Source organism: Monopterus albus, unplaced genomic scaffold (assembly GCF_001952655.1).
Source record: "Monopterus albus unplaced genomic scaffold, M_albus_1.0 scaffold92.1, whole genome shotgun sequence".
Taxonomy (NCBI): domain Eukaryota; kingdom Metazoa; phylum Chordata; class Actinopteri; order Synbranchiformes; family Synbranchidae; genus Monopterus; species Monopterus albus.
In genome coordinates this window covers 1,860,488-1,886,759 of record NW_018127972.1, presented here as the reverse complement: position 1 = coordinate 1,886,759, position 26,272 = coordinate 1,860,488, and the positions used below count along the sequence as shown (strand labels likewise).

Here is a 26,272-nt window from a genome sequence, read left to right as displayed (position 1 = left end):
GCCCTTCAAATAAAGCAGTGGGCTTTTTATAACACAGAGAGTAAACATATAAGTTGTAATGAAATGAAATTTAATGTATTATGCATGGAGTGAGGTCTACACAGTATACACAAAATGCACTGCCAATGCAGGTTTTTTTTTCCAAGCAATGCCAATTTGCTCATTCAGCACAGAGCTGTCAGCAAGGACACTGGTGTTCCAGTTGCACACTGAGAGTATTGTGTTCTCACAGGAGTTTGGACTTCAAATTCAGACTTACTAACTTACAATCACTTATTGCGACTGTGAACAAGCTGTGCAACAGGACATGAACTAAAGTACACAGCTAGCAGTACATAGTTTGGCACATACTCAAAAGACATCTGAGCACTAAGAGAACGCACGTACCTCCACCAAGGCACTGTGGGATTAATGAAAAACATGGTGCCCTCCACGGCCGACGTGTTTGACCATTCCACTTCTGAATGCCGGATTTTTCTTTTTTGTGTGTTTTTCGCTCTTTTTGCAGTGCACAAATGTCATGCACTGCTAACATACAACAGACAGCCACTGCTGGATATTACCACCTCAGACAGCCTTTTGGAATTTGCTGGCTTCATACCACCGGAGCTACAGTTCATTGTGTGCCACCGCCATGATTACGGCCACCCCCAGGAAGGCCCTGAAGCACCAAGCTCGAGTGAGCAAGCCGACACCAGGAAAGCGCACCGGAGATGGAGACACAAGCGGTCACCCTGATGCTGTCTTTATCATCACTGGCAACTTTAACCAGTGCAATCTACGGACTGTACTCCCCAAATATTACCAACATGTGGACATTCCCACCTGCGATAAGAACGCACTGGACCATGTTTACAGTAACATACATGGTGCATACACGGCTGCACTCTGCCCCCACTTTGGACGCTCAGACCACATTTCTTTGTTCCTGTACCCAGCCTACAGACAAAGACTGAAATAAACAAACCCTGTCACCAAACAAATTAAACTCTGGACCCCAGCGACTGAAGGCACCCTGCAGGACTGTTTTGCCCAGACAGACTAGATGTGTTTAAAGCTGCAGGACTTTTCTGTCAGCGTACAGGATTATGCTGAGTATGTGACCAGGTACATTAGTACCTGTGCTGACAACATTGTGCCCACCATACAAGTCAGGAGGTTTCCCAACCAGAAGCCCTGGATAAACTGTCAGGTACGTCACATGCTGCGTGCTCGCTCTCATGCATTCAGATCAGGCAATGAGATGGAGTACAAAGTGGTGAGGTACAGACTGAGGAAAGCCATCACAGCGGCCAAGAGGCAGTACAGAGAGAAGCTGAATGGCTTCTATTCTACTGCTGACTCCGGACGAATGTGGCAAGGCCTGCAGCACATCACAGACTACAGGACCACCACCAGCATCATCAGCTCCACAGACAGCCTGCCGGATGACCTCGACACCTTCTACACCTGCTTTTAGACCTCCAGCTACAGCACAGAGAGGAAGCACACACACACCTGGACCACCCAACCCCCCACCTCCCCGCCATTAATTGTATCAACAGGCCAGGTACGCATTGTCCTGAGGAAAATCAACCCCCGCAAAGCAGCAGGACCGGAAAACATCCCTGGGAGGGTGCTCAGAGCCTGTGCCAGTGAGCTGGCAGTTGTTCTCACCACCATTTTCAACCTCTCCCTCAGCCAGAGCATTGTTCCCAGAGCATTGTTCCCACCTGCTTTAAGACCACAACTATCATCCCTTTTCCCAAGAAGAGCCCGGTCACCTGCCTGAATGACTACAGGCCAGTGGCACTCACCCCAATTACTATGAAGTGCCTCCAGACTCCAAGACTGCGGAGAAAATCACCAGGACTCCACTGCCCTCTACCACTGCATAGTCCACAGGAAAGCTGCCTCCATAATCAAAGACTCCATCCACTTCTATCATGGAACGTTCACACCTCTACCCTCGGGCCTAAGGTACAGGAGTGTGAAATGCAGGACTGCTAGACTGAAAAACTCTTTCTTTCCAAATGCCATCAGAGTTCTAAACAGCTGACTCAGGAACTACTTCACGTAATTCCACCTGTACTGTTTACACACTCAGTTTGCACATGCATAATTGCACACTCACTGTTGACTGTTTGCACACACAGCTCACATGTAACATTCTCTCTTCATTATATTGTGTTTTTGTTGTATTTTTCATTATTCTTCTTTCACTGGCTGTTTTAAAGTGCCTTAGATTTTGTGTCACCTACGTATGTACTTTATATTTCATTTATATTGTGTGGCATATGTGTGGATGGCAAAGTAGGAATTTCATTGTACAGGGAAACACATTTCCTCACAATAAACACTTGACTTGACTTGACTTGACAAGGCACAACATTTGCTCATGCAAATGGGGCCCTTCTGAAAAACAAGATCCAGAACAATACAAAATCCTTGATCTGGATCGAATCATCTTTTAGGGTATGAGTTTTACTCTGCATCTTACCTGAATATTTCAGGGTTCTATCTTTATTATAGACCAAGTTATGATGGTTTTCAATGTAAAATTTAAATGGTCTGGCGAGAGACACTGCCACCCTACAAATTTCAAACAAAACATGATTTCGGTAGCTTTTGTCTGAAATATGAATATTTTTTTTAATTTAAAGATGGGTTTTTTTTTGTTATTTTTTTGTGACCTTGACCTTTGACCTTTTTCAGCCAAAATCTAATCACTTCTAGGGTTGGACCACACCAATGCCTATACCAAGTATATAACAAAAGTTGAATTGAACTGAATGAATTCTGAGAGATGAACTCTGAGAACTCTGCCAAAAAAAATGATTATGAAAGGTTAAAAAACCCCACCGGGACTAAGTCAAAATATCAAGACCAAACACAGTAGAGACTGGAAAGTAGAGAAATATGTGTAAATAAAAATAAAAACATTGTAATTTGTCATATAAACTGTCTTTGAGTATGTTGACAACAGCATCCAGCAGGGAGCAAACTTTCTGGTTATCACAGCAGTTTCCACAGCTGTCTCCCTGCATTTTTATACAATGTGTGGAAATATATTTTTGAACATAGAAGACTAAAGCTGGTTGCCTTTGGCCTACTTCTCAGTTCCTTCTCCTTTCTAATCCGCTTTCTTCATCCTTTGCTTTCATCACTCTCTATTCCCCCGCTTTCTCTCTTTCCATCTTCCACTCCATTCATCCGTACAGCGCTGGCGTGTCATTACATGAACCCAGCCATGGACTGTGTGAGTGTGTGTGTGTGTGTGTGTGTTAGAGACAACGAGAGAGAGAAATGGGCAATGGCAATGAAGAGCAAATGACAGCACCTCAGAAAAGGACATAGACACTCATTCAGCCATATCGGTGATACATACACATGGGGTAATTGCTACACAATTTCAGTTGGAGGAACAAATTTTTAGTAAAACATTATAAAATGGCTACATGCCATTCCAGATTTATATCCCTATACAAAAATCCATTAGTGTTTCTTGCCCTATACAAATATGCAAAAAAAAGACCATAAAATAGAAAATACCTCAGTTTAAATGTTAACTATATTAGATATGTTATTAGAATAACAGTTTTGACAACTGACACTACGAGAAGTGGAATTAGAAATTTAATTAGAAATAATGGAAAATATAACTTGCAGAATTTTCCAGAGAGCCTCTAATATTGAATAAAGCATTTAGCACCCACTGAGGAGTAAGGCCAAGTTCAGACTCAGTTTCAAATGTGTGAAAAAAAACAGCTCTCCCCATTGATTTCTATAGGGGACTGCGTTCACCACAGCCGGCGCCAGCACTGCAGGGGGATCCAGCAAAACAATGTAGCCCTGTGCAGTGAAAAAGTTGGATCTGGTTCAGCGTTCACCGCACCAGATGGTGACATCATCCGGCAAAGGCACTGCATTGACCATTTACATAAGGGGGATGGTTGGAACGTGAACGCCCATGGGAAGAAAACTACTTTGTTAGCATGAGCATTCACTGCTATTCATGTTCAAATTTGGGCCAGTTAATGTACCATAACGACATGCCATGCATTTTTGTTAGTTAGGGTATTGGATGTTAAACAGTGTTTTTATCTATCAGTGCAGACACACTGGTGATAGCATCTTCGTCCGCTTTATCCGAGACCGGGTCACGGGGGCAGTAGTCCGAGCAGAGCCTCCCAGACTTCCCTCTCCCCACACACCTTCTCTAGTTCTTCAGGAGGAACCCCAAGACGTTCCCAGGCCAGCCAGGAGACATAGTCTCTCCAACATGTCCTGGGTCTGCCCTGAGGCCTTCTCCCGGAGGGAATACCTCCCCAGGGGGCATCCTAAACAGGTGCCCAAGCCACCACAACTGGTTCCGCTCAACATGGAAGAGCAGCAGCTCTGCTCCGAGCTCCTAACGGGTAACTGAGCTCCGCATCCTGTCCCTAAGGGTGATAGGGTCTGGAGATTAGCTACAGCACCATGAGCTGTAAGCTTCTTGATAATGTTGCGCACAGTGGACACAGGAACAACCAGATCTCTGGAGATGGACTTGCAGCTCTGAGACTGTCCATGCTTTTCCACTATTATGGTTCTCAAATCCTCAGACAATTCTTGATTGAGCCAACTTTTCTCTGTTTTAGCTAGTTGTAATTTCTACATTGCCAGCAGCTGTTGATTGCTACACATGTGTTTCATTACAAATTAAAGGAGCATCACATGCTTGAAATACAACTATTTCAACAAATAGTTGTATTTCTGATGATTTTGAAAAGGTTTCAATAATTCTGTCCAGTCCATTTTTGGAGTTCTGTGTGGAATGGATCAGATTTGCCTTTTTTCCTCTGCTTTTTTTGGGTTGTTCAAATGCAAAAAAACATAAAATAAATAAACATAGTAAAGAATTTGTGACTGCAATCATTTTCTTAGAGGAGTGGTACATTACCTGACAGAAATGCAGGGGTGCCAATATTTTGTCAATGACTGTGGGAGCACAGACATGAGTAATGCAATATTTCACCACCCCTAAGTTTCAAATAACAAAAGTAAATATGAATTTGATCTGACGGTGCTCTAGACCTACCCTATACATTTGAGATCTAAAACCAGACAACTGTTCAAAAGAACACAATGTGGTATATGAAAGTACAGAAAATTAATTATCAGTAGTTAGTTATCAGCACACAAGGTATAATATGTTATATGTCCAGGTTACACTGAGAGAACTGATGATTAGGTGTGCATGAGGACTGACGGCATTGTGTGTACATTAAATGATGAGGTTATTTTTGTTATTGACAGCAAATCCTGTGAGAACATCAAAACTAACACTAAATTACTGTGCTTCTCAGTACTGTGGCTTCATTCCTCTGCGGGTGCCTTTCAACTCCAAGCTCATTGTTTCTACTAATGATGTAAATCTCTAAAAACTGAGATAAGGTTTGTTCCCCTGTGTGTACAGCAAGACTCGTGTTCTCTTTATTTTATTCTTTTATCATATTTATTATTTAATTTTCTAAGACAATCATACGCATACACAAACACGGGATGAGTAAAAGTTAAAACAGCCTTCCACATACAGTACTTCAAAAAAAGAAAGAAAGGAAGGAAGAAACAACACAAGCTTCCTTCAGCAAAAAATTAAATAGTTGTCACAGAGTCCCTACTGTGAGTTGTCATTTGTTCATGACTGGTAAATGGTTGGAAGTCAGACAAAAATGAAATAAAAAGTAGAAAAGCAACAGCAAATCCTAACAGATACTATCTCTCTATTACCCAGGGCTCTCGCTCTGTCTCGCTACAGATCTGATGATAGCACTTTAATCTGATCTTTGAACAAGAGATGCTTCTCAAAAAGGGCTCACTTTCCCCTACAACAGCACACAGCTCTGTGAAAACGATACTTGGCCCATTTGTAGTGAAGAAACTGATTACTTGTTTCTAAACTGACTGACATGCTGTGTTCACTAGTTTTAAGGAGGACTTCCTAATTAGCACTACATAGAAAAACTTTTTTTCTAACAAGACTATTTTTGGCGGCATTTTATAATAGTGGAGAAATTGAAGGGGAAAGAGACATAACAAAGGTCCCTGAACATATCTAAATCAGGAACACTCAAGCTCCCGCGGTGACACGTTCATTTGAGTGTAGTGCTATTTGTTGAAGTACCAGAGTGCACCTATGATGTGCATGTGCACATGCACAGTTAGGTTGTGGCTCATTTCAAGGGCCGTGAAAACACTTTTCCTACAATGACACATTTACATACATTAAAGTTAGTCAGCTGGAAATTCACAGACAATCAAATTTTAGACTGACTTCATTCTCTGATGAGGTAGAATAACAATGGAAATTAGTAGCCATGTCAGAGGGCAAATGTTATAGCCATAGATAATCCTATATAATCATGTCAATTAATGAGAAAACAGTAACATAATATATATTCAGAAATCAAGACCCGTAACACCTACGCTATTATGCAATCATTCTTTTACCTCTTTTGGAGAAAAAAAAAGTGGCATCATTATGGTGTGCTCTGGTTGTGCCTGTACTAAAAACTAACCTATAGTACAGTAGAACAGACTAGTGCCAGGAAGTTTGATTATTATGGTTACCCACAGTATGTATGGGTTATTAGGCAACATGAATCAAACCTTTTGAATTTTTCAGTATCCGATATATGTGCCTACATACATGGCCAGTGGAAGTAAAGCATTTTTAATCCTCCCATTGGTATCAACTTTATTTAGTCGATCCTTTACAACATCACAGAATAATTCATTTTCTGATATTGCTGATTTTTATTTGCATACTTTTTCAAGTGAATAAAATGTAGCTCATCAACACATGTATTATAACCTATGTTGTGCAATAGTAGCTGGTCATATTTAACCCTCCTGTTATGTTGCGGGTCAAATTGACCCATTTTAAAGTATAAAAAATTGTAAAATGTTTTTTTAAAAATCTATTGGTTATATCAAAAACTGTGTATAGTCTGGGTGTAATACTGAACAGTATCTGTAGCAAATACATACAGCCAAAGTTACAGTAACCCCTGAAGGCAAACAATAGCCACAGGTGAAAAGCTAACATGCTAATAAGCTAAGGCTAACAGCTAACAAGCACTAGTTCTACTCTACTGTGACTCTGGTACATCAACAAAGAAGACAAGCCCTGCTGCCGTGCGCAACTGCTAACGGGGCAGATATGGGACATGTGGAGGGAGAGCAAGTTTAGTACAAACAGTGATACTAGCATCAGCAGAACGAGTCTGAACGAGAACTCGTACCTGCTGATAAGGGAAGTGTCGAGGGAGAGCGAGTCTGAATGAGTTCTGAGATCAGCATCAGCAAAGCAAGCTTGAACAACTTTGAACGGGTTGTCAGTGTTGCCAACTTAGTGATTTTGGCCCTAGAGTTATCAGCTTTTAAAAACCTTTCTGCAACTAGCAACTTTATGGACAGGATACTTAACAGACTTTAAACTTAGATTGTTATTACAGTTTTATATTACAGTACTTCTGTTAGGTTTGATTCAGTTTCTTGCATGGGTGTCTTAAGGATGTGATGACGCCACCAATATGCAAATTTGTACATTACATCATCTAGCGACTTTTTGAAACAGACATAACTGCTGGACACAAGACTGGTTCTGCAGCACAATCAGCCCAGTAAATCTTGAATCTGACAACCATTTCCCGATTCATGCAGGCAGTACTTTTTTACCTTTTTATCTTTTGTACTTATCTTGCATCCCAGAAGTCTGTCAGTAGCTCAGTACTCCATCAAAACCAACTCAGATAGACTTGAAACTTGCTTAATATATCTACTGCATCATAATGAAACACACACTCGCACTAGTTTTCATTAAAATTATAGGCTTAACGTTTTAATAGCATTAAAATGGCAGAGTGATCTGTGAAGACATCTGGTGGTGCATTCATGTGCTAAAATGAAGGTCAGCTTCAGCGGGTAAACTATAAAGCTGACAGAACTGTTCATTGGCTACAATGTTTTGATCAGCAATGTGGTTTGCATCACAGAGCTGATTCTGCACAGTCAGGATCTTAGGCAGGACATTCATCCTGCTGATTCAACATGGAACTATATAGAAAGAATGTATGCCTTGGCCATGGAAATTAGTGCCACGATAACAATTTGTCTTACTGCCAAAAACAAAATTATCCTGATCATAAATGCACACGTGTGATTAGGGAGGCGAAGCACTGAATTTTAAGGTGGGTGCATCAGCTAAGCAGTTAATTTTAAATTACGTAGATACTGCTTATTAGCGAACACCAATGACCAGTAATTCACCCAGCTCATTCTTGTAATACAAGTGATATTTTAATTTATAGCTAAAAATATGCGCAATTCTTTTCAATGAAAAAACAGGAGTGATGTGTAAAAATAGTCACTGCATCCCCAGGATGAATCACAACAGAAAATCTCCCCTGTGATATAAAAATAGAAATGGTTTGATTTAAAATTAGACACACACACACACACACACACACACACACACACACACAAACAAGCAAGATAGAAACAGAGACAGGACAAAGATGGACAATTGCAGTAAAAACTTATTTAGCCACTGCGCTACTGAAGTGTCAGTAGTCAGAAAGATGGCAGCACAGGACAGCATTGTACTGTATTTCAGGCAGTAGACACCATGTTCAGCTATATAACACAGTATATGTGCTTTAAAATGGCTGAAATGACCCCCATGATCTATTTTAATCTTTTCCTTTCTTGGCATTTTAATTTTCTTCCTAAAGACTGTAAAGTATCCATAGTGACTGGAACAAATATACATTTTACAATTACTATTACAAAATAGCTAATATTCTTTATAAAGGACTGGTCTTGATTTTTTTGTTTGTTATTAAACTTTGTTATTATTTGCCAATGCTAAAATTCTTCCTATCATCCTTTTTCTACAAGTCTTGGGACCATCATATGTAACAGTACTGTGCAGTGCTGCCGTGACATCATCACTTCTTCTCCTCATGGACTGTCACGGTCTTTTCTCTGCAACTGGCTGGGAGTGTATACCCAAGACTGACTTTCCACAACAACATTCATAAACATGCAAGAATCAGGAAAACAGTGTGTGTACATAATTAAAGGCTGTGTGTGTGTGTATTTCATGCATTTCTGTGATATTCTGAAAAGAACAAAACCATTTAATGCATGCGTTCAAATAAATTGAGAGATCACCCTTGTAATGTGCACTGCTGTTCGAAAATATATATCCACATGGAAGCATAGGCGCATACACACATGCGTGTGCTCACACACACACACACAAACACACAGAGGATCCCTGAAGGCCTTCAGATGTATGCAAAATATCTTACACGGCTTAACTATATATAGCTTCAAAGACCCAGATTCCCTGTGAAATCACACACGCAAACACACACACACAATGCTCTGGCATAACATGCCAACACATTAGCACAGTCTGGAATACTGCAATCTGAAAACAAAAGCTCCCTCTTGCTCTCTCTCTCTCTCTCACACACACACACACACACACACACACACACAAAGAGCTGCATGAAGAAACGAGACTAATAGAAGAAAGTTGCTTAATGACAAATTGTCAGAATGCAGGTCATTTTCTCTGCTCGTCATTTAGCTCTTTCATCCCTAAGCACTGTTAAAATATTCCTCTGCTTCAGGCTTTTGCTCAGTCACACTTTGATTTCTTCTTATTCACTCCTTTGCATATCCTTTCTCTTTCTCTGCTTTCCAGATGCGGCGGCAGAAGGCCCACAATGCCAATGTGCTTGAAAATAAAAAGTGTAATTCCTTGCCAGGTGTAAAGTATATTAAGAGCTTGGGTTTGATGCCAAATGGCAAATGATTTGCATTGTGTCAGAAAGAAACACTTTAACACTTTAAAATAAGAATTAATTGTGAACAACATCAGGAACTTATTGCATACTTCATGCAACTTTTCTTTTGTTTACTGGGGATTATATACAATGCATCTCTGATGAAAATGCATGTGTATGGCCTTTATCGCCTCTCTGTCTCTGCCACAGTGGGAGATGAGAACATTTTTACACTTGTTTACTAAATTATTAGTAGTATCACTGGCTTCTGTAATATCACCTGTGATCCCTTTTCTGCAATGTCTTTTTCATCAAGTACTTCAGTTTTGGTTTTCGTACACTACCTACACTACGACACTTTTTCCAATTACAATAAAGGATGTAATGCATCAAATTTCAAAATACATCAAAATAGATATGATCACTTTGTAAATCAAGCCTCATATAAAAGCATAATTCTATACTATCTGCATATACAACCCAAAATTATTGGTATTTTTTTCTAAACACACCTACACAAGCATACATGTGTTCATCCATGCCTGAACATCTTAGAAGATGAAAACAAGCAAATGAAATAGCAAAGAACACAATAATAATGACAAAGACTTAAGACTGCTAGCTGTATTTTTTTAACATTTACAGTGTGTTTATGCCAAATCTGTAACATCTAAAACATGTACAATCAAATCAAATTTTATTTGTATAGCGCCAAATCACAACAAAAGTCATCTCAGGACATTTTACAAAATAAGGTATAGACCTTACTGTTATCACTATTATTACAAAGGGAAAACCCAACAAATCCCCCTTGAGCAAGCACTTGGCGACAGTGGGGAGGAAAAACTCCCTTTAACGGAAGAAACCTCCGACAGACCCCAGCTCTTGGTGGGCGGCCTTCTGCCTCAACCGGTTGGGGTGAGTGGATAGAGGAGAAAGAAAAGAAAGAAAAGCAACAAGACACAACAAACAATGAAACAATGCTCAGGGTGAAAATGTGTCAATCAAAATATTAAGCCATATGTTTTTTTATCGCCTTTTAAAACTTGAGTATAATTCAGGAATGACTGCCTTTCTATGTTTTTTTTTTTTTAATGTAATGTTACCTACCATAACTTGATAGTTAAATCTGTAATTAAATCAGATGACCAAAACACTGCCTCCTACTCAAACTATCATTTCACACCCCCTCCTCTACCAGGCCACTCCCGACTGCAGGTCCAGGGACCATGGCTCGTACAGATCCTAGAACTGTCAAAATATCTCTCAAAATACAGCTACTGTAACCTGCCTTCTTTTCTCTAATTTTATAGTTTAATTACATTTTTACTATTATTTTTATTTATTTATTATGTTTTTCTATTTCTACGTATACGTTGACTTAAATAGCTTGGATTTGGTTTATTTTTATTTTTTTCATTTAGACTTTTTATTTACACCACATAAAAGAACTGACCACTGTTTTGTTTTAGTTTCAATGCAATATATCCAATTATACTTTCAGGACACATAGTGTAAAATAATCAGTTGATTTTGTAATGACAAATTACTGCTTCATACATTGCACTGATGTGCTGGCTGTCCCTGTCCTGAATCATCAAATGTAAATAAGCTCATGTGCTCCTGCTCATTGTGCAGCTGTTTTCAATGGGACAGAGTCCCTGCAACAAGTCTGACACTACACTGCATGGAACACACACTGACAGATGTATAACAGTTTAGGGCATCTACTTGGACTCATCACAGCTGATGACTGCTTGTTGTGTGGTGATCAAGAAAATGAGACCAGTATAAAGAAGAAGCAGCCTGGAGAGTGTGAACCTTGTTCCTGCAGACATGATCATGTTTCCATTCAGCAGCTTCTTAAGTCAGAGAAAAACAGATTGTATATTCATTTTTATACACATAAAATATGCATGTTTTTTTTTACACACAAATATTTCTAATTTAGTTCACAGGCTAGTTTAATCGCTAGCAGTAGTATCTCTGCAACAATATTTAAACAGTTTTGAAAACTAAGATGCTTTTGCAATTAATGTTTTTTACTTCTTACTGCTGTCAATTAGCCTCTGATATATAAATTCATTCTTACATTTAAAAAGTGCCAGTTTTTCCCCACTACATGTTAGAATGCAGAACAGCATAGATTGTATGGAAGCAAGCTGATTTCTGGAAATTAGATTTGAAACATGTCCGGAAAGTAGAAAACAGTCGTGTTGTGCATTTTCAAACAGAGAATGAAAAATGAAAACATTTCTTTTTAAATCTGGAAACCACCGATTTCCATATATCATTAATCAAACTAATAATACTCTAACTTAAATACTAACCTCAAAATAATTTTACTTAACTATACCCTTTGCCAGACATCACCCAACTTCAGCTGGGAACCTTCTGACACTCTCAAACTGTTTGGACAACAATCAAATCCAATTATTTATGGGCTTTTTTGTGTGTTTGTTTGTTTTGTTTTATTTAATTTTGCTTTCTGTAAGGATTTTAAAAGATAGTCTTGTATTGTAAAATTGTATTGTAATTTCAATTAGGATCAGGTGAGAAAAAAAAAGTAAGAAAAATGTCCATATCTCAAACTTGTCAAAAATGTACTTTAAGTATATGGTTGTTCTTTAGCTAAAATAATTTGTAAGCATCTCAAAGATGAAATCACTGTTATTCTAGCACTGTGAACTTTATGTATTCTCAAAAACTGTTCTATATGAAAAATCAGACAATGATTTTAATACACACACACACACACAGGTGTACCTTGTTGACATTGCGCTAAACTTTATGCTTTTTACAGATTATAAACAATCTAGAATACAGAACAGGATGGTCCCAATCCCTGTGAACATCACAGAACCTTGCCTGGAAGTAGATTTCTACCTGTTTCACTTTCACTGGATACAAGAGCCCCTGCATCACTGTACACAGGACAAGTAGGAGTGATGCTTCTCAAACTGCCAATAGCTGGCACTACGTATTTACACACACTTTATATTTCTCTTGTTTTGCCCTGGAAGTACACACACACAGTTTGTTTTGTTCCATGCCACATCCAATGTCTAGCAGCAGTAGTAGCAGCAGCAGCAGATAATGGCACATAGAGTAAAGATGTAAATGAATGTAGACAAAATGGCACACACACTCACCTGCTGTAAATACATGAAAGTGAGGGCAGCACAGGACAGCTGAGGGCAGGCGTCCACGTTTGGTAATGCCACGCATGTTCCTCCAGGATGCTGCATGTTCCCTTCTTTAGCTGACAACACAAACCCCCTCAACCCCAACAATACACAACCCTGATCTGAGCGGTGAGGTAGAGAGAGCAGCAGGATGAGCAGTGAGTGAGACAGAAAGAAAGAAAGCGAAAGAATGATTGGTAAAGAGTGAGCAGAGAGATGGAGCTTCAAATGAAGCAGCAGCCGGTCCCATACCATGGAGTGTTTTCAGCTCGCAAGAAGGTGGGACAAGGACTGGCCAAGAGAGAGAGCGGGGGAAAGAGAGAGTAAGAGAGAGAGAGCTCTACTGCAGTGTGTGTGACTCAGTGTGTGTGAGAGAGAGTCAGTGTGTGCGTTTATGTATGTGTGGAGGCAAGCCAGCAGTCAGCGTGACTGCGATCACTGGAGCGTGAGGGAGGCAGAAAATTGTGCGTGTGTGTGTCAGAGAAAGAGAGAGAGAGAGGGAGAGAGAGAGCATTCAGCTGTTTGTATGTACATGTGTTGTTTCCTGCAAAAAAAAAAAAAAAAGCTGACCCCCCCCCCTTGTGATGAAGTTCTCTGACATGTGTTACTGAAAGCAATCTGGATGCTGACTGCAGCAATAACACAAGCCTCCCTCTCTCTTTTTCCAGAGGGTTGATTCAGATAAAATGGTGTAAATTGCTGTTGTTGGAAAAAAAAAAGAATCAAAGAAGCTAAATTTATAGTCCACATTCCCAAATAAACTTGATGACATCACATGGTATCATCTTGAGTTATTTTCTCATAAGTAACAAGGCAACATTATACAGCTGTTTTCACAGGCAGAGCAGGAGTCACCATAACCTTTGTAAAATCATTTTAGTGCCACTTTAAAAATTAAACTAGGAAATTCCAATTACTGTTCAAGTCCCTGCTTATTTAGACTCATAGTTAAAAATTCAGATCAGCCGTCTCGAGCCAGATTTCTCACTGTGTTCTGAAAAACAAAGAGACAAGCTGTCTATTTTTTCATACATAAAATTACACATTATTGTGATTTTTTTCAAAGTGACTATTTTGACAGCATCTAGAGAGCCTACCATTAACCAAACCAGCTCCCATATACTGTAAATAGGCATTAGACATAAAGATATAGATGAATCGCTTTCCCAGTGATAGTCATTGTTTTAGGTCAGAAAATCACATTTGCTGATTAAAACCCTAACTCTTGTAGTTTGTGAAAAACAAATTATGTTAGTTATAACTAGAATCACAGCTCTAGCAATTTGAAATGTGTACTTGGATATTTAAAATATTCAGTAGCAGCTGTCATTTCAGCTGACAATATTTCATATACCAACTAAAATTTACAGCTGATTCTAAAAAATTAAAGAACTTATAGTGAAAAAATTGTGATTTTAATAGATAAAAATTTGGTCTGTCAAAGTTAACATGATAATAATGAGTTAACACAAATTCACTTTAATGCCACTAATTGTTTTGACATGTGGTTAACACACACACATTGTGCGATTATGGCCCTCAGTCTGCCGCATAGTTTGGGAACTCAGGAAGCGATGCAGCAGCAGAAATGAGCAGAAATTGACAAAGAAAAAGGTCTTTTGAATGGCAAGTTCAGTTTCAAAACCCTGCCAGATGGTTCTCTCGACAGGACTAAAGTTATTTGTATTTACTGCTGATTTGAACTGAGTTACCACCGGAATATGTCAAGTCTTAAATACCACTTGCTGACCAAGCACACAGCTGATGTAGAGAGCCCTCCTCCCCCTCGCCAAAGGCAGACCATGCTGGATAGTTTGCAAAAAAGATACCTGGACAACAGCAATAGCTAAGTGGGTGGCTACAGCTTACAGGCCGATTAACATTGTGGAGGATGAGGGCCTACTTGAAATAATTTGCGTCGCATCCAAAAACTGCATGTATGAATTGCCTTCAAGAGCCACTACTGTAACCAAGATACACAATTGTATGAAGATGAGAAAACTAAAGTGGAGGAGACGTTGGGCCAAACAAACAAGCAGAATGGCAGTTCAGCATTCCAAACAATAATTCCACAGCAGCTTACCAAAAACTTGGACCCTTGGGACTCAAAACCTCTCTCTGTAACTGGGTGCTGGACTAGGTGCTAACAGGGAGGCCACAAAATGTGTGGGTTGGCAGCAACATCTCCAAGACCATCATGATGAGCACAGGGGCTCCACAGGGGTATGTGTTCAGCCCATTGCTCTTCACACTGCTGACCCACGACTCTGTGCCAACCTACAGCACCAACAACACTGTCAAGTTTGCGGATGACATGACTGTAGTTGTCCCCATTACCAACAATACAGGAGTGAGGTGTGCCAACTTAGTGGTGTAAGGACAACAACCTCTCCCTCAATGTGGGGAAGACTAAAAAGATCATTGTGGACTTCAGAAGAAAACCTCTAAAGCATACACCACTGACCATTGACAATGCTGTAGTGGAGAGAATGAGCAGTACCAAGTTCCTGGGGGGTGCACATCTCTGAGGACCTCTCCTGGACCAACAACACCACATCACCGGCCAAGAAAGCTCAAACACGCCTCTACTCCCTCTGCAAACTGAGGAGAGCCAGTGCCCCACCCCCCATCATGTGCTCCTTCTACTGGGGCACCATTGAGAGCATCATCACTGGCTGCATCACGGTGTGATACAGAGCCTGTACTGGCTCCTGTAGAAGGGCCCTGTAATGCAGTGAAAACAGCCAGCAAGATCATCGGTGCCCCTCTGCCTCCTGCAGAAGGACATCTTCAACACCCGCAGAGCCATCAGCATTGCTGATGACACCTCCCACCCCGCACACTCTCACTTTAGACTCCTGCCTTTGTGTGTATCGGAGTCTTCAGGCCCACTCCACCAGGCTGAAGATGCTGAACACTATTCACTGGTTATGAAAAGTAACTAGTAACTAAAGTTATAAAAATAAATGTAGTCTAGTAACAAGCACAAAATTTGCCTCTAAAATATAGTTAAGTCAAAAGTATGAAGTAACAAAAAATGAAAATATTCAAGTACACACAATATACACTTTTCTCAGTTACTGTAAATTCTCAAATAATGCCCTTGATTTTTCTTTACTGCAGAGAGATATAGATATTATTATGCTATAGTATTCAGGGAACTGTAGACTGGAGTCCTTGATAACACTGACAGCTGTCTCATATGATCAGGTCCATTCCTGGCTGAAGACACAGTATCTTATATATGCTCATCTCCTGTATCAATTGGCTGTATTCTCACTTTGCGGCATTGCTATAAGCTATGATAACCTTGATATGCTTTACATCTCTCTCGCCCACATCCAGGCGTTGTCACGATCCCTCTTCCTCCGTTAGTTGCTGTGGCTGCAATGACAAACCCTATATTGGTGTTCAAGTTTGCTTTCTGTTATAAAATTGATGTAAAAAGTTAACTACTGTAAGTCACCCAGATTATGAATATACAGCTCAACATTTTGTACTGTGTCATTTTATAGACCATTCGTTTCAGCACTCCCAACTCTGACTGACTCTCGGCATCCCTGCTACTGACACTGCAAAATGTGTTCTTGTTTTTTACTGCTGATTTCTATCAACACGACCTGAAGCTCCACACTACAAAGCAGGACTTTTTCCTTCCATAGAAAGGCTTAGGTGCAGGGTCTATAAGGTTTTCTGTGGAGCTTCTAAGTCGAATAAATGTAAAAAGGCAACATATCAGAATGAGTGTAAAAACAATGGTGAATAATATGTGCAGAAAAGTAATGGAAAAGTGACTTGATCACAAAAAAAAAAGAATATCAAAAAATATCAAAGACTGTTTGTATGCCTCTGCCAACCAGTCAAATTCACTGGTATGGGATAGAAGCAAGGTCACTGACCTTGACCTTTGACCACCAAAATCTAATCAGTTCTTCTTTGGGTCCAAGTGAACATTTGCACCAAATCTGAAGAAATTCCCTCAAGGCGTTGCTGACACATCACATTAACAGGAATTGTATGAACAGATGGACAACCAGAAAATATAACGCTCCTGCGCCAGCAATAGCCACGGCCGGAGGTATTATGCGTCTAAGCCATATGACAACCTAGGGAGCTCCCTGCAATGTTGTTCTTTTTACTCTTTGGTAACATTTTTGCCAATGTCACTTGCCAACAAACTTGAATAATATAGCCTTGTATACAGATACTGGGGTGTTGATTATGCTAATGCTAATGCTAAGCACAGTATGATTAAAATGACACACAGCTTTTCATATTTTATATATATTTTTTCTTATTTTATGAAGTACAAGATATTACAGACAATGAAACTTATACGTACAGCTAACAGTGCCTGTTCCCATTAAAGAAGTAGAGTTTTACATCAAAGTTCTTGCATACCATGTTGTCTTTTTGCAGGTGCATAGGATCAAGTAATCAATGCTGCAGGCAAAAACAAAAAATAATGGAAAGAATGAAACGAATTGGGGAAAAACGGAAAAACAGATGAGCAATGTGCAGGATTTGATCTGTTTTTTGTCAAAAGTACAGTTTTGAAAGACAAAATAAATGGCAACAACGGTTTACTGGGTCTCCCCACTGTGCAGAACCAACAAACATTTCAACCCAGCTATTCCAATTTACTCCCATAATTGGTTGTCTTTGCAGAGAGAAAGTAGCCATATCTCAGGGTTTTCCTCCACTGGCTTGATGGCTTGTAATTAAAGCAGGGAGAGAGTCTGTTCCTTCAATTAAACAGTGCAGCAGGAAGGACTGCCCTCTTTTTGTAAAGCAGACTACAGAAGCAGGACTCTCTCAGCAAAATAAATATGGCACCATGTAATGAGGTGTGTGTGTGTGTGTGTGTGTGTGTGTGTGTGTGTGTGTGTGTGTGTGTGTACACTGCGTAAATACTGGCAGTTATTTAAGCTGTTTGAAGTAACTGATTATCTAATTTGTGAAAGCTGGGTGGAGACTAAAGGAAAGGAGCATGAAGAAACCTCTGCTTCCTTCCTAGCTCTTAAATCTGATTTTTGTGTAAGGTTTTGAGATTTTTCAAATTATATTTTTTTTTTCAGGTACTCCAAATGAGTACTCTCAATGTTGATCACATAACAGCCTTTAGGATTTGGCCAAACTGGTATTCATAACTTTTAAAAAATGAACACATTGTTTGCTTTTCTTACTTCATCTAATGTTGGAAACAAGCTCAGGAGAACAAAAATATAGAGACACCTGATGATGGGAAAGTATTGTGTCCGTCACTTTCATACCACAAAGTTATGCAGGCCATCTGGGTAGTACCTGCAAACATACTGTATTTTGGCATACTAAGAATTGGGACATACTACTTCTCTTGAATATACATTTTAGCCTGCTATTTAGTAGGCAAGTACACAATTTGTGATGTAACTTTAGTATTTGATACCTTACAGTGTTTTTTTTTTCACTCACATCATATCTAAGTTATAATACACATTTGTATAAATAACTGAAGTACTGTACTTCTGATACAGAAGTAGGATTGTAACGGTATGAGATTTTCATGGTATGATAACCATCTCAGAAAATGTCATAGATTCACTGTATTACACAATTACTCTTATTATCAGCTACGATGACTCTCAAAGGAATGAAAACAGTGGATGTTTTTATTGCAAGTGACTGTGACAGTTGACTGAGCTGGATTGCAGCACTAGATTGATCCTTAAGAATAAAAAGTATAAACACACTTTTAATAAAAACATAAAACTAAAGCATGTTAGTTTGCATCTTAGCATCAGCAGTAGAGCAGGTATTCACATATTTTACTTAAGTAAAATAATACTATCATATTGTAAAAGCAGCCTACTCTTTTACAAGTAAAAGACTGGCATTGAAAATGTTAAGAAAAAGGATCACAAAAATGTACTTCTAAAAGTAGAATTAGGCTACTTAAGGCAGAAAACTGTTATATTATATATCTTATACTGTTATACTATTATATATATTATATCATTACATTAACAGCCTATGACTCATGCACTGTTAAAGCTGGCTGAGGTGGAGCTCTGCTTAACTATTTTATATCCAAGTGCAACTAGTGATTATTTTCATTACGGATTAATCTGCTGATTATTTTCTCCAATAATCGATTGAGTGGTTTGTAAAACTTCTGACAATAGTGAGACATTCCGTCACAATGCTCTAAACGATTATCAATAGGTGCGCAACGGCGCAGCCACACTGATCCTGTCTGTACCTGAAGTTCTCATGGCATGCTCACTTTGCTCGTTTCCATCCATTTAATGTTGTAATCTTGGGTACCTCTAGATTAGCTCTGCACCCCTCATAACTCCAAATAGTTTGTAATCATTTCAGAATGATAAACCCAGAGAGCCTCTTCCAAAAAATGAGAGGATAGTTCATGAACGCTCACAACTCCTGTCGCCGGTGTTGCAAGTGGACGGCAAACCGCGATTTGTAACACTTTAAATAAGGCATGTAATTGAAAAACCTTATATTTTAACTGGCATAATGCTGACATAGTAACTCCTCCAGCCTTACAACAATTCTCTCTAACATTACAGAAACAAGGCATTAACAGACATGCAACATGTTTTTTAACTTGCTGTTAAATCCCACTATGTAGAGGAAACATCACTCCCTGTCAAGTAGCTCCAAGATCAGTAAATCCAACCGGTGGTCACTGTCTTCTCCCACATGACCACATATAGTCTCAAAGTAGTAAAATTAATTCCACTAGGTAGCACAATAACATCATGGATCATTAATCCGCTGGTAGCAACACATCACATGCAGCAGATACACAGATATTGTGCTCCAGGAGAATCCAGCGTTGATGAGCTGATCATTCACCTCTGTGGGGGTTGTCTATAGGTTAGACCCGGTCAGGTAAAACAGGGAGTCCCTGTACAGGAACATTCCCAGACATGCAGTAACCTCAGGCCCTGTATTTTTCTCTACATCCTCTGGTAACAGTGCAGCAGCAGGAGGTAAAATATTTCCACAAAACCATGCACAGTCGAAAAATTCCACTTTTGCAACGGCACCAGTAGGCCTGTTTTTTTTTTAAATAAGCTTTACTGAAAATATACATAACAAGGCAATATAACATTTTGCTAATATGATGGGGGCACCAGTGGATGTCAGGCAAGTACACATGAACACGCAATGGCCTGGAGATTATGTCCACTCAAAGAAATCCTTGAGCTCACTTAATACTTCATTTTGTTAGAAAAGAGTCTCGCAAACGAGACAGTTTGCTTCCATTTGTATGCTGCATGTGTGCATGTGGCACCCGTCTCAGAGTTTGACAGGTGGGCTGTAAAACTATGCTATTAAACTGGTATACCACTGCAATCCTATGTAATCATGATGATTTTGAGGAACAATCTGAAGTTATGAGGAAATATGGCAAGTGAGAAATAACAGCCCTTATTCTTGCCCCCTGTGCTTCTGTTTTGCTATAAAGTTAGCCAGGTAAGACAGATACAAAGGGTCAATTTTTACAGCTTCTCTACTTAAAAGATTATCAGAATTCAGGTTTGTTAACCAAGTGGCCCACAGGCATTTTCATTGTGATTATGGCGCCTAGTGGGTATAATATATTTTGGTATGTGTGTTTTTGGTGTATTCTTAAATGTTGCTGTGATACCACTAGAAGACCAGCCAAAGCACTCAGAAGTGAATTTGATGAAAATGAAAATTATTATCACTCTGAGCTAAATCAATGAAGCTTCTTTGAAAAGGTAACTGAATGAATAGTGTAAAGTCTTGGTGTGTGTGTGTGTGTTCTTGCATTTGCTCTATGTGAGGACCAAAAATGTATTTATTTACCGGCCCTCACTTTCTGAAACACCTTTTGAGGGTTAAGACTTGATTTTAGCATTCAAGTTAAAATTAAATTTAGGTTAGGCATTTAGTTCTGATGGTTAAGTGTTATGGTAATGGGCTAGGGAATGCATTATGTCAATGAGAGTCCTTACAAAGACATAAGTGCGTGTGTGTGTGTGTGTGTGTGTGTGTGTTACAAAGGAGTGCAGGCACTGGCTTCTCCTCAAGGGATTTGACCTTTTCTAAAGCAAACGGTAGTAGTGTACAGAGTAAGTCAGTGAGTCAACCAGGGAACAAGCCAGAGCCCTCTCATGTCCCATCATGTGCCACACATATGCATGCACAGTAGGAAATTGTTGTACATATTGTCCCAAACTACAGTTATCTTGTTGACAAAAGAAATTACACAAAATTGTACAGAGATGTTTCTTTTTTATTTTTCCTCTCTGCCGACTGCATCCCTGCTGACAAAGATTAAATTAAGAACAAAATGAAGTAAATAACCCTGAAAATACCTGTTGAGGGTACTGCTATGATTTCACTTGTGTAAGTATTTGATTCAGGTTAGACTGACCAGCCAAACCTATGATGTAACAGTGACCACATAACAAAATTGGATATAGGATTTAGGATATTGGATATAGGAATATGCCTGGGAGATGTATATGTATATATATTTTGTATGAAGTCAACACGTTTTGTAATTTTACCCTAAAATCAGTATTTTCATTATTGAGTTGTTTATTTTTCTTTATCCATATTTAAATACCCTTTAATGTGATCGTGTGAAGAATTTATACAGTGCATTAATTATGCCCTAAATATAAGATAAGATCAGGCATTAGACTGTGTTATGTAGTATTAGGAATAAAATCTAGCAAAAATGGTCTCTGGATGGCTTCATGGTTTCTACTAGCTCTTGAATGGAACACACTGCTATTCAAGCTACAAGTGGGAATATACGTATCTAGACACATTCTATACATGCACGCTACAAAACATGATGGTGACCTCTGCCAGCAAAAAAGACAGACAGTGATGTGTTAGACTTCTACATATCCTGCTGCCTATCACAGCCAGATCTGTGGTCAGGCCCTGACCCAGTTCATTTCTATCTTATGTATTCAAAAGACTAGCCAAAGTTCTTACAAGCTCACAGTGATGATATAAAAGTAATAGGGAGTAAATGTTAATGGAAATGCCAAAAAACTGACCGAATATATACACCAATAGGTGGGGGTTACTCTGACAAACTGGAGAATCAATGCTGGAGAAATATTAATGTAACTGAAGGCAATGGACCTGATAAAGTAGGCAAGTCCTGGGTCCAAACTGAGTATAAACTAACTGGATGTTAGCACTACTGAAATCAGATGTGCTCATAGGAATGGACTCAGAAATCATCAGACACCTAGAAAGTTAATTGTGCAGCTCCTAAAAATTCAAAGATAAAATGTTGATCATGACCCAAGCAAAAGTAAATCTCAAGCATACTAAATTATGCATGTATGAATACTTCTTCAAGCAAGTTCACAAGGAAAGGGCTGAAGTGCTGCCAGGAATGAGGGAGGCAAGGGTGAGGGGGTGATTATGCAGTCACCAGCTAAAACCAGCTTATTGTGATGTCATGATTGATAAAGAATCAAATATTTCTTTCTGTATTAACTGTGGTCACTTAAAACTGACATTAATTTTGTTAGGCCAATCATTTAATGTTATTAAATTCACCAAGAAAAGGCATAAAGATCAGTCATCTTAATATGTAGTGGGAGTGTAACTCCATAGTGTGTATTCGTAGTCATATACAGATGAATGACAAAGTAAATGAAAAAACCAAATAAATGAGTTGTGTCTTCCAGAATGACAGTGCCCTTATCCATGGGGCGTGGTTCAGACAATGATGATTGGGTCATAAAGTGATAATGATGTGAATCATATGCTCATAGCCTTCAAAGTCACCAGATCTCAACACAACTGAACACCTACTGGAGATTTTGGACTGACATATTTAGGGAAGGAGAAAAAAAGGATTTTTCGATTAATATTCTTTTTTGTTTGAACAATTCAGTCACCAATTTTTAAAATCCAGATATCGACAATTGCACTTGTACATTTTATTAGTACCAAAAACATGAATAAAAATGTCTGCATGCTGCACACTATTTATTAGAAAACCAGCAAAAACAAGCAGCTACGTTTCAACCAACATGGTCTTTGTCAGGCAAGTAATCAAAAAAGACAGACAGAGAGAAGCACAGTCACCTGGTACTGTGTGGTTCCCTGATTAGGGGTGTGACTGCTTTTCTATTTGTACAGTCTGTCTGTTTTCTTGATTACTTGCCAGTTGAAGACCATGCTTATCGAAAATGTTATATTTATGGCAATAATTTGTCTGTTTTTCATTTTTCATTTATTAATACTGACAAGCTTCACATTTTGACTCTGACAGGGGTTACACCAGGGGTGTCCAATTAGATTCTGGGGATCCGCCCATGCCTGATGCTCGATATGCCTTTGTGTACAGCAAGCATTTTGTCACTATTAAGACAAATTTCCAAATATCAGGTTAAGTTACTATATTTGAATCATTTTGACAGTATGAAACTTGTGATATAAATCAGAAAGCTATGCAGTGACATTTGCAAGCGCCTTAGTAGCTTGTTAACACACAGCCTACATTCTAACAGCTAACTTGTTCCATTATCATTTGATTTATCAACTGCACCCCACTGTCTATCTAGATCTGACTCTATTTTGGAAATAAATACCATAAACTGCAATGCTAATTCTCCTCCCGATAGCAAGCTATTGTAGGCACTAAGGCACCTGCAACCATATGAACATGTTTGCAGCACACAAAGACATAACAAGTGCCAGCATCTGTTTCCTCGTTCGTCCTGTTAACGCCTCACATCTTATCCACCTTCTAAAGCTTTGTTTTTATTTTCAGCAACTTTTAAAACTGTAACTCTGGGTTCTTTGCCTTGTTGGTGGTGTATCCAACCACATGGCTGCTTTTAGTATTTTTTGTTTTTTTTTTTGTAAAAAGACCGAAACAAAGTCAATGGAATGCAAGTAACAGCAATCTTTTTTTTATGACTCAGCATTTGTTGATAGCATTTCCTGCTCACAAATTGCTTTCATTATTGATATTTAGTGCTCGCATTCAATAATGAGGCATCACATGCCAGTTTTATAATAGAAAAATATCATAACACTTAATTATGCTGTATGCACACTTAGCTCATTACTGCTATTTAACCCTACCTTTTCAGTCTTGTTACTGCCAAATTTTCACAGATCACAGCTGCTCTCTCTGGTACTCCATACCACTGTACCACACCACATGGGTGAAATTAGAAAGTAGTAAGATAGTGACTATCATTTTTGTACCTAAACATAACCAAATAGTTTCTATGCCTTAACCTAACCAATATATTTTGTTCCTAAACCCTAACCAGGTGTTTTGTGTGGCAAAATGTAATGAAACCAAGATGGTTTCATAATCATAGCACCATATTTATGACAGTTTCCAACATGACAAAGTTCCATTAGCTTGCTGCCAACTGGCCTGCTAGCTATCCATTGCGTTTATGACTGTTTCAATGACAACAAAGGTCTGCAAAGCTTGGTAGTGCAATATACATTGTCATTAATTTTGGTGGGATTATTGCAATTCCTCCCACAACCCATAGGAGTTCTTTTTAATAATACGCACATGTGAGAGGGAAGGGATAAATGACCATATGGATTGTATAGGTTGGAGGACATACCTTGCATACCTCATCCTTTGTCCACCATCACTCCAACTCAATATGGCCTCCATGTGAACACAGATATATAAAAAAAACACTCACATAGACACATGGAGTCCCCTATCTGTGGTGAACTAGCTGCTATTGATTGAATCTTAGAAGATGGCTGAGGAGGAAAGTACCGTTCAGGGCATGGGGAATAGACTACCCCCAACTCTAAGCTAATATATAGCACACATTGTCTTGTGTGTGTGTGTGTGTTAGTACAGACTGCCTGGTGCAACCTGATAGGCAGAGAAGCCTGTCTTTTCACAAGCTCCACTGAGTGAAGCACAGTGTGGAAACGCTTCAAGCTTGATGACAGGACCGATAACAAGTCAGATGTGGCTGAATGAGCCCCGCCGGAGCCCAGCAAGCAGGGAAGTACACTTCTGTAAATAGTGACGGTTACTTGCGTGAAACAATCAAGATGGGTGCTGGGCAAAACAGGTAGGAGGCAAATTTTGGACAAAGAAGTGGACCAGCAAATGAAAGAAAACACATGCTTGTGGCAGATTTTTGCAAATGATAAAATGCGGCTTTATTTTTTTGCCAGTGCAAAGCTGGAGTAGCCTCAGAAGCAGTATGTGCAATTTAGGGATGCACCGATACCACTTTTTTCAGACCCAGTAAAAGTACAAGTACTTACATTTGAGTATTTGCCAATAGAGTATCAAGTAAAAATACTTAATGATACAATGTTTCCACTGAAAAGAACTACATTTACCATAAAAGTGCAATGCCTTTAAAGACAGTTTACTTTCTGATGGGGATTAAATAACATATCCTATGTAACAGGAGGCTGTGCAAATTACCTGAAAGCACAGAATTGGCACCATTCCTACTGAATAACGTGTAGCTGACTGAATATCTGTAGCCTGATACAAAGCACACTGTAATACAGTGGATTTGAACCTTTGTAGGAGTGTGACCCTGTATTAGGATCTAATGATTTCCCAACCCCCTGACTAGAATGTCACAGTTTAGGAACACATGATATCACAGTCAGCAATTTAAATGTTTAATATAATGTTCTTATTTTAAACTGTCTGCCGTCTGTGGCTCCATCCTGTCCTCTGTGCTGGAAACACACCTGCTCTGCTACAGAGGAGCTGCTGGTCTCAGTCTCCAAGTCTAAAAGAATTCAACCCATTTTCATACACAGAGCTCATTTGATGTCACCGTTAACTACATAAACTTAGTGTTTTTCTTCCCATTCACAACAATTCAATACAATCAGCATAACAAGGACCGTGGTAGTTTTAGAAGAATGAAAGGGACCAGGAATTGTGACCGCAGGGAGAACAAAGACATCACATTTCTGCAAGTTATTGTGTTTTGTTACTTTAACAGGTTTGATTAATTAATCTCTCCATTGCTGTTGGTGTTGTAGCACATATCGAGTGTTGACGTTTGTGTAAAATGTGACCTCTTGCCTGCATGTCTGTGTGAGAAAGGGAGGAAGGAGCACTCACACACACAACAGAGTCATGCAGTCAGCTTTACTTTTATTGTCATCACTTATCTTAAAATATTCTCGAACCGCTGAAATTTATTCTCTGGCACCTGACGACCAGCTGAGCCAGTGTGAGGCTAATTAATATCGCTGTTAATTGGTATTGGAGCATAGTAGTGA

The 26,272-nt window shown here is 39.2% G+C and overlaps 1 protein-coding gene across 11 annotated transcripts in view; it reads right to left on the bottom strand.

Moving 5' to 3' along the window:
* Positions 1–26,272, bottom strand: part of rbfox1 (RNA binding fox-1 homolog 1) — a 315,653-nt gene that overhangs the window by 139,193 nt on the left and 150,188 nt on the right. For 9 of the 11 annotated variants that reach the window (XR_002275544.1, XR_002275543.1, XM_020608180.1 and 6 more), the window contains exon 1: positions 12,974–13,432. The exons of the other annotated variants lie outside the window; for them this stretch is intronic. Coding sequence is in view for 7 of the 9 variants with exons in the window: in XM_020608180.1 (XP_020463836.1) it covers positions 12,974–13,261 (288 nt within the window). In the remaining 2 variants the exon portion in view is untranslated. Of the gene's footprint in view, positions 1–12,973; positions 13,433–26,272 lie in introns of those variants that run through there. 11 annotated transcript variants of the gene reach the window in all.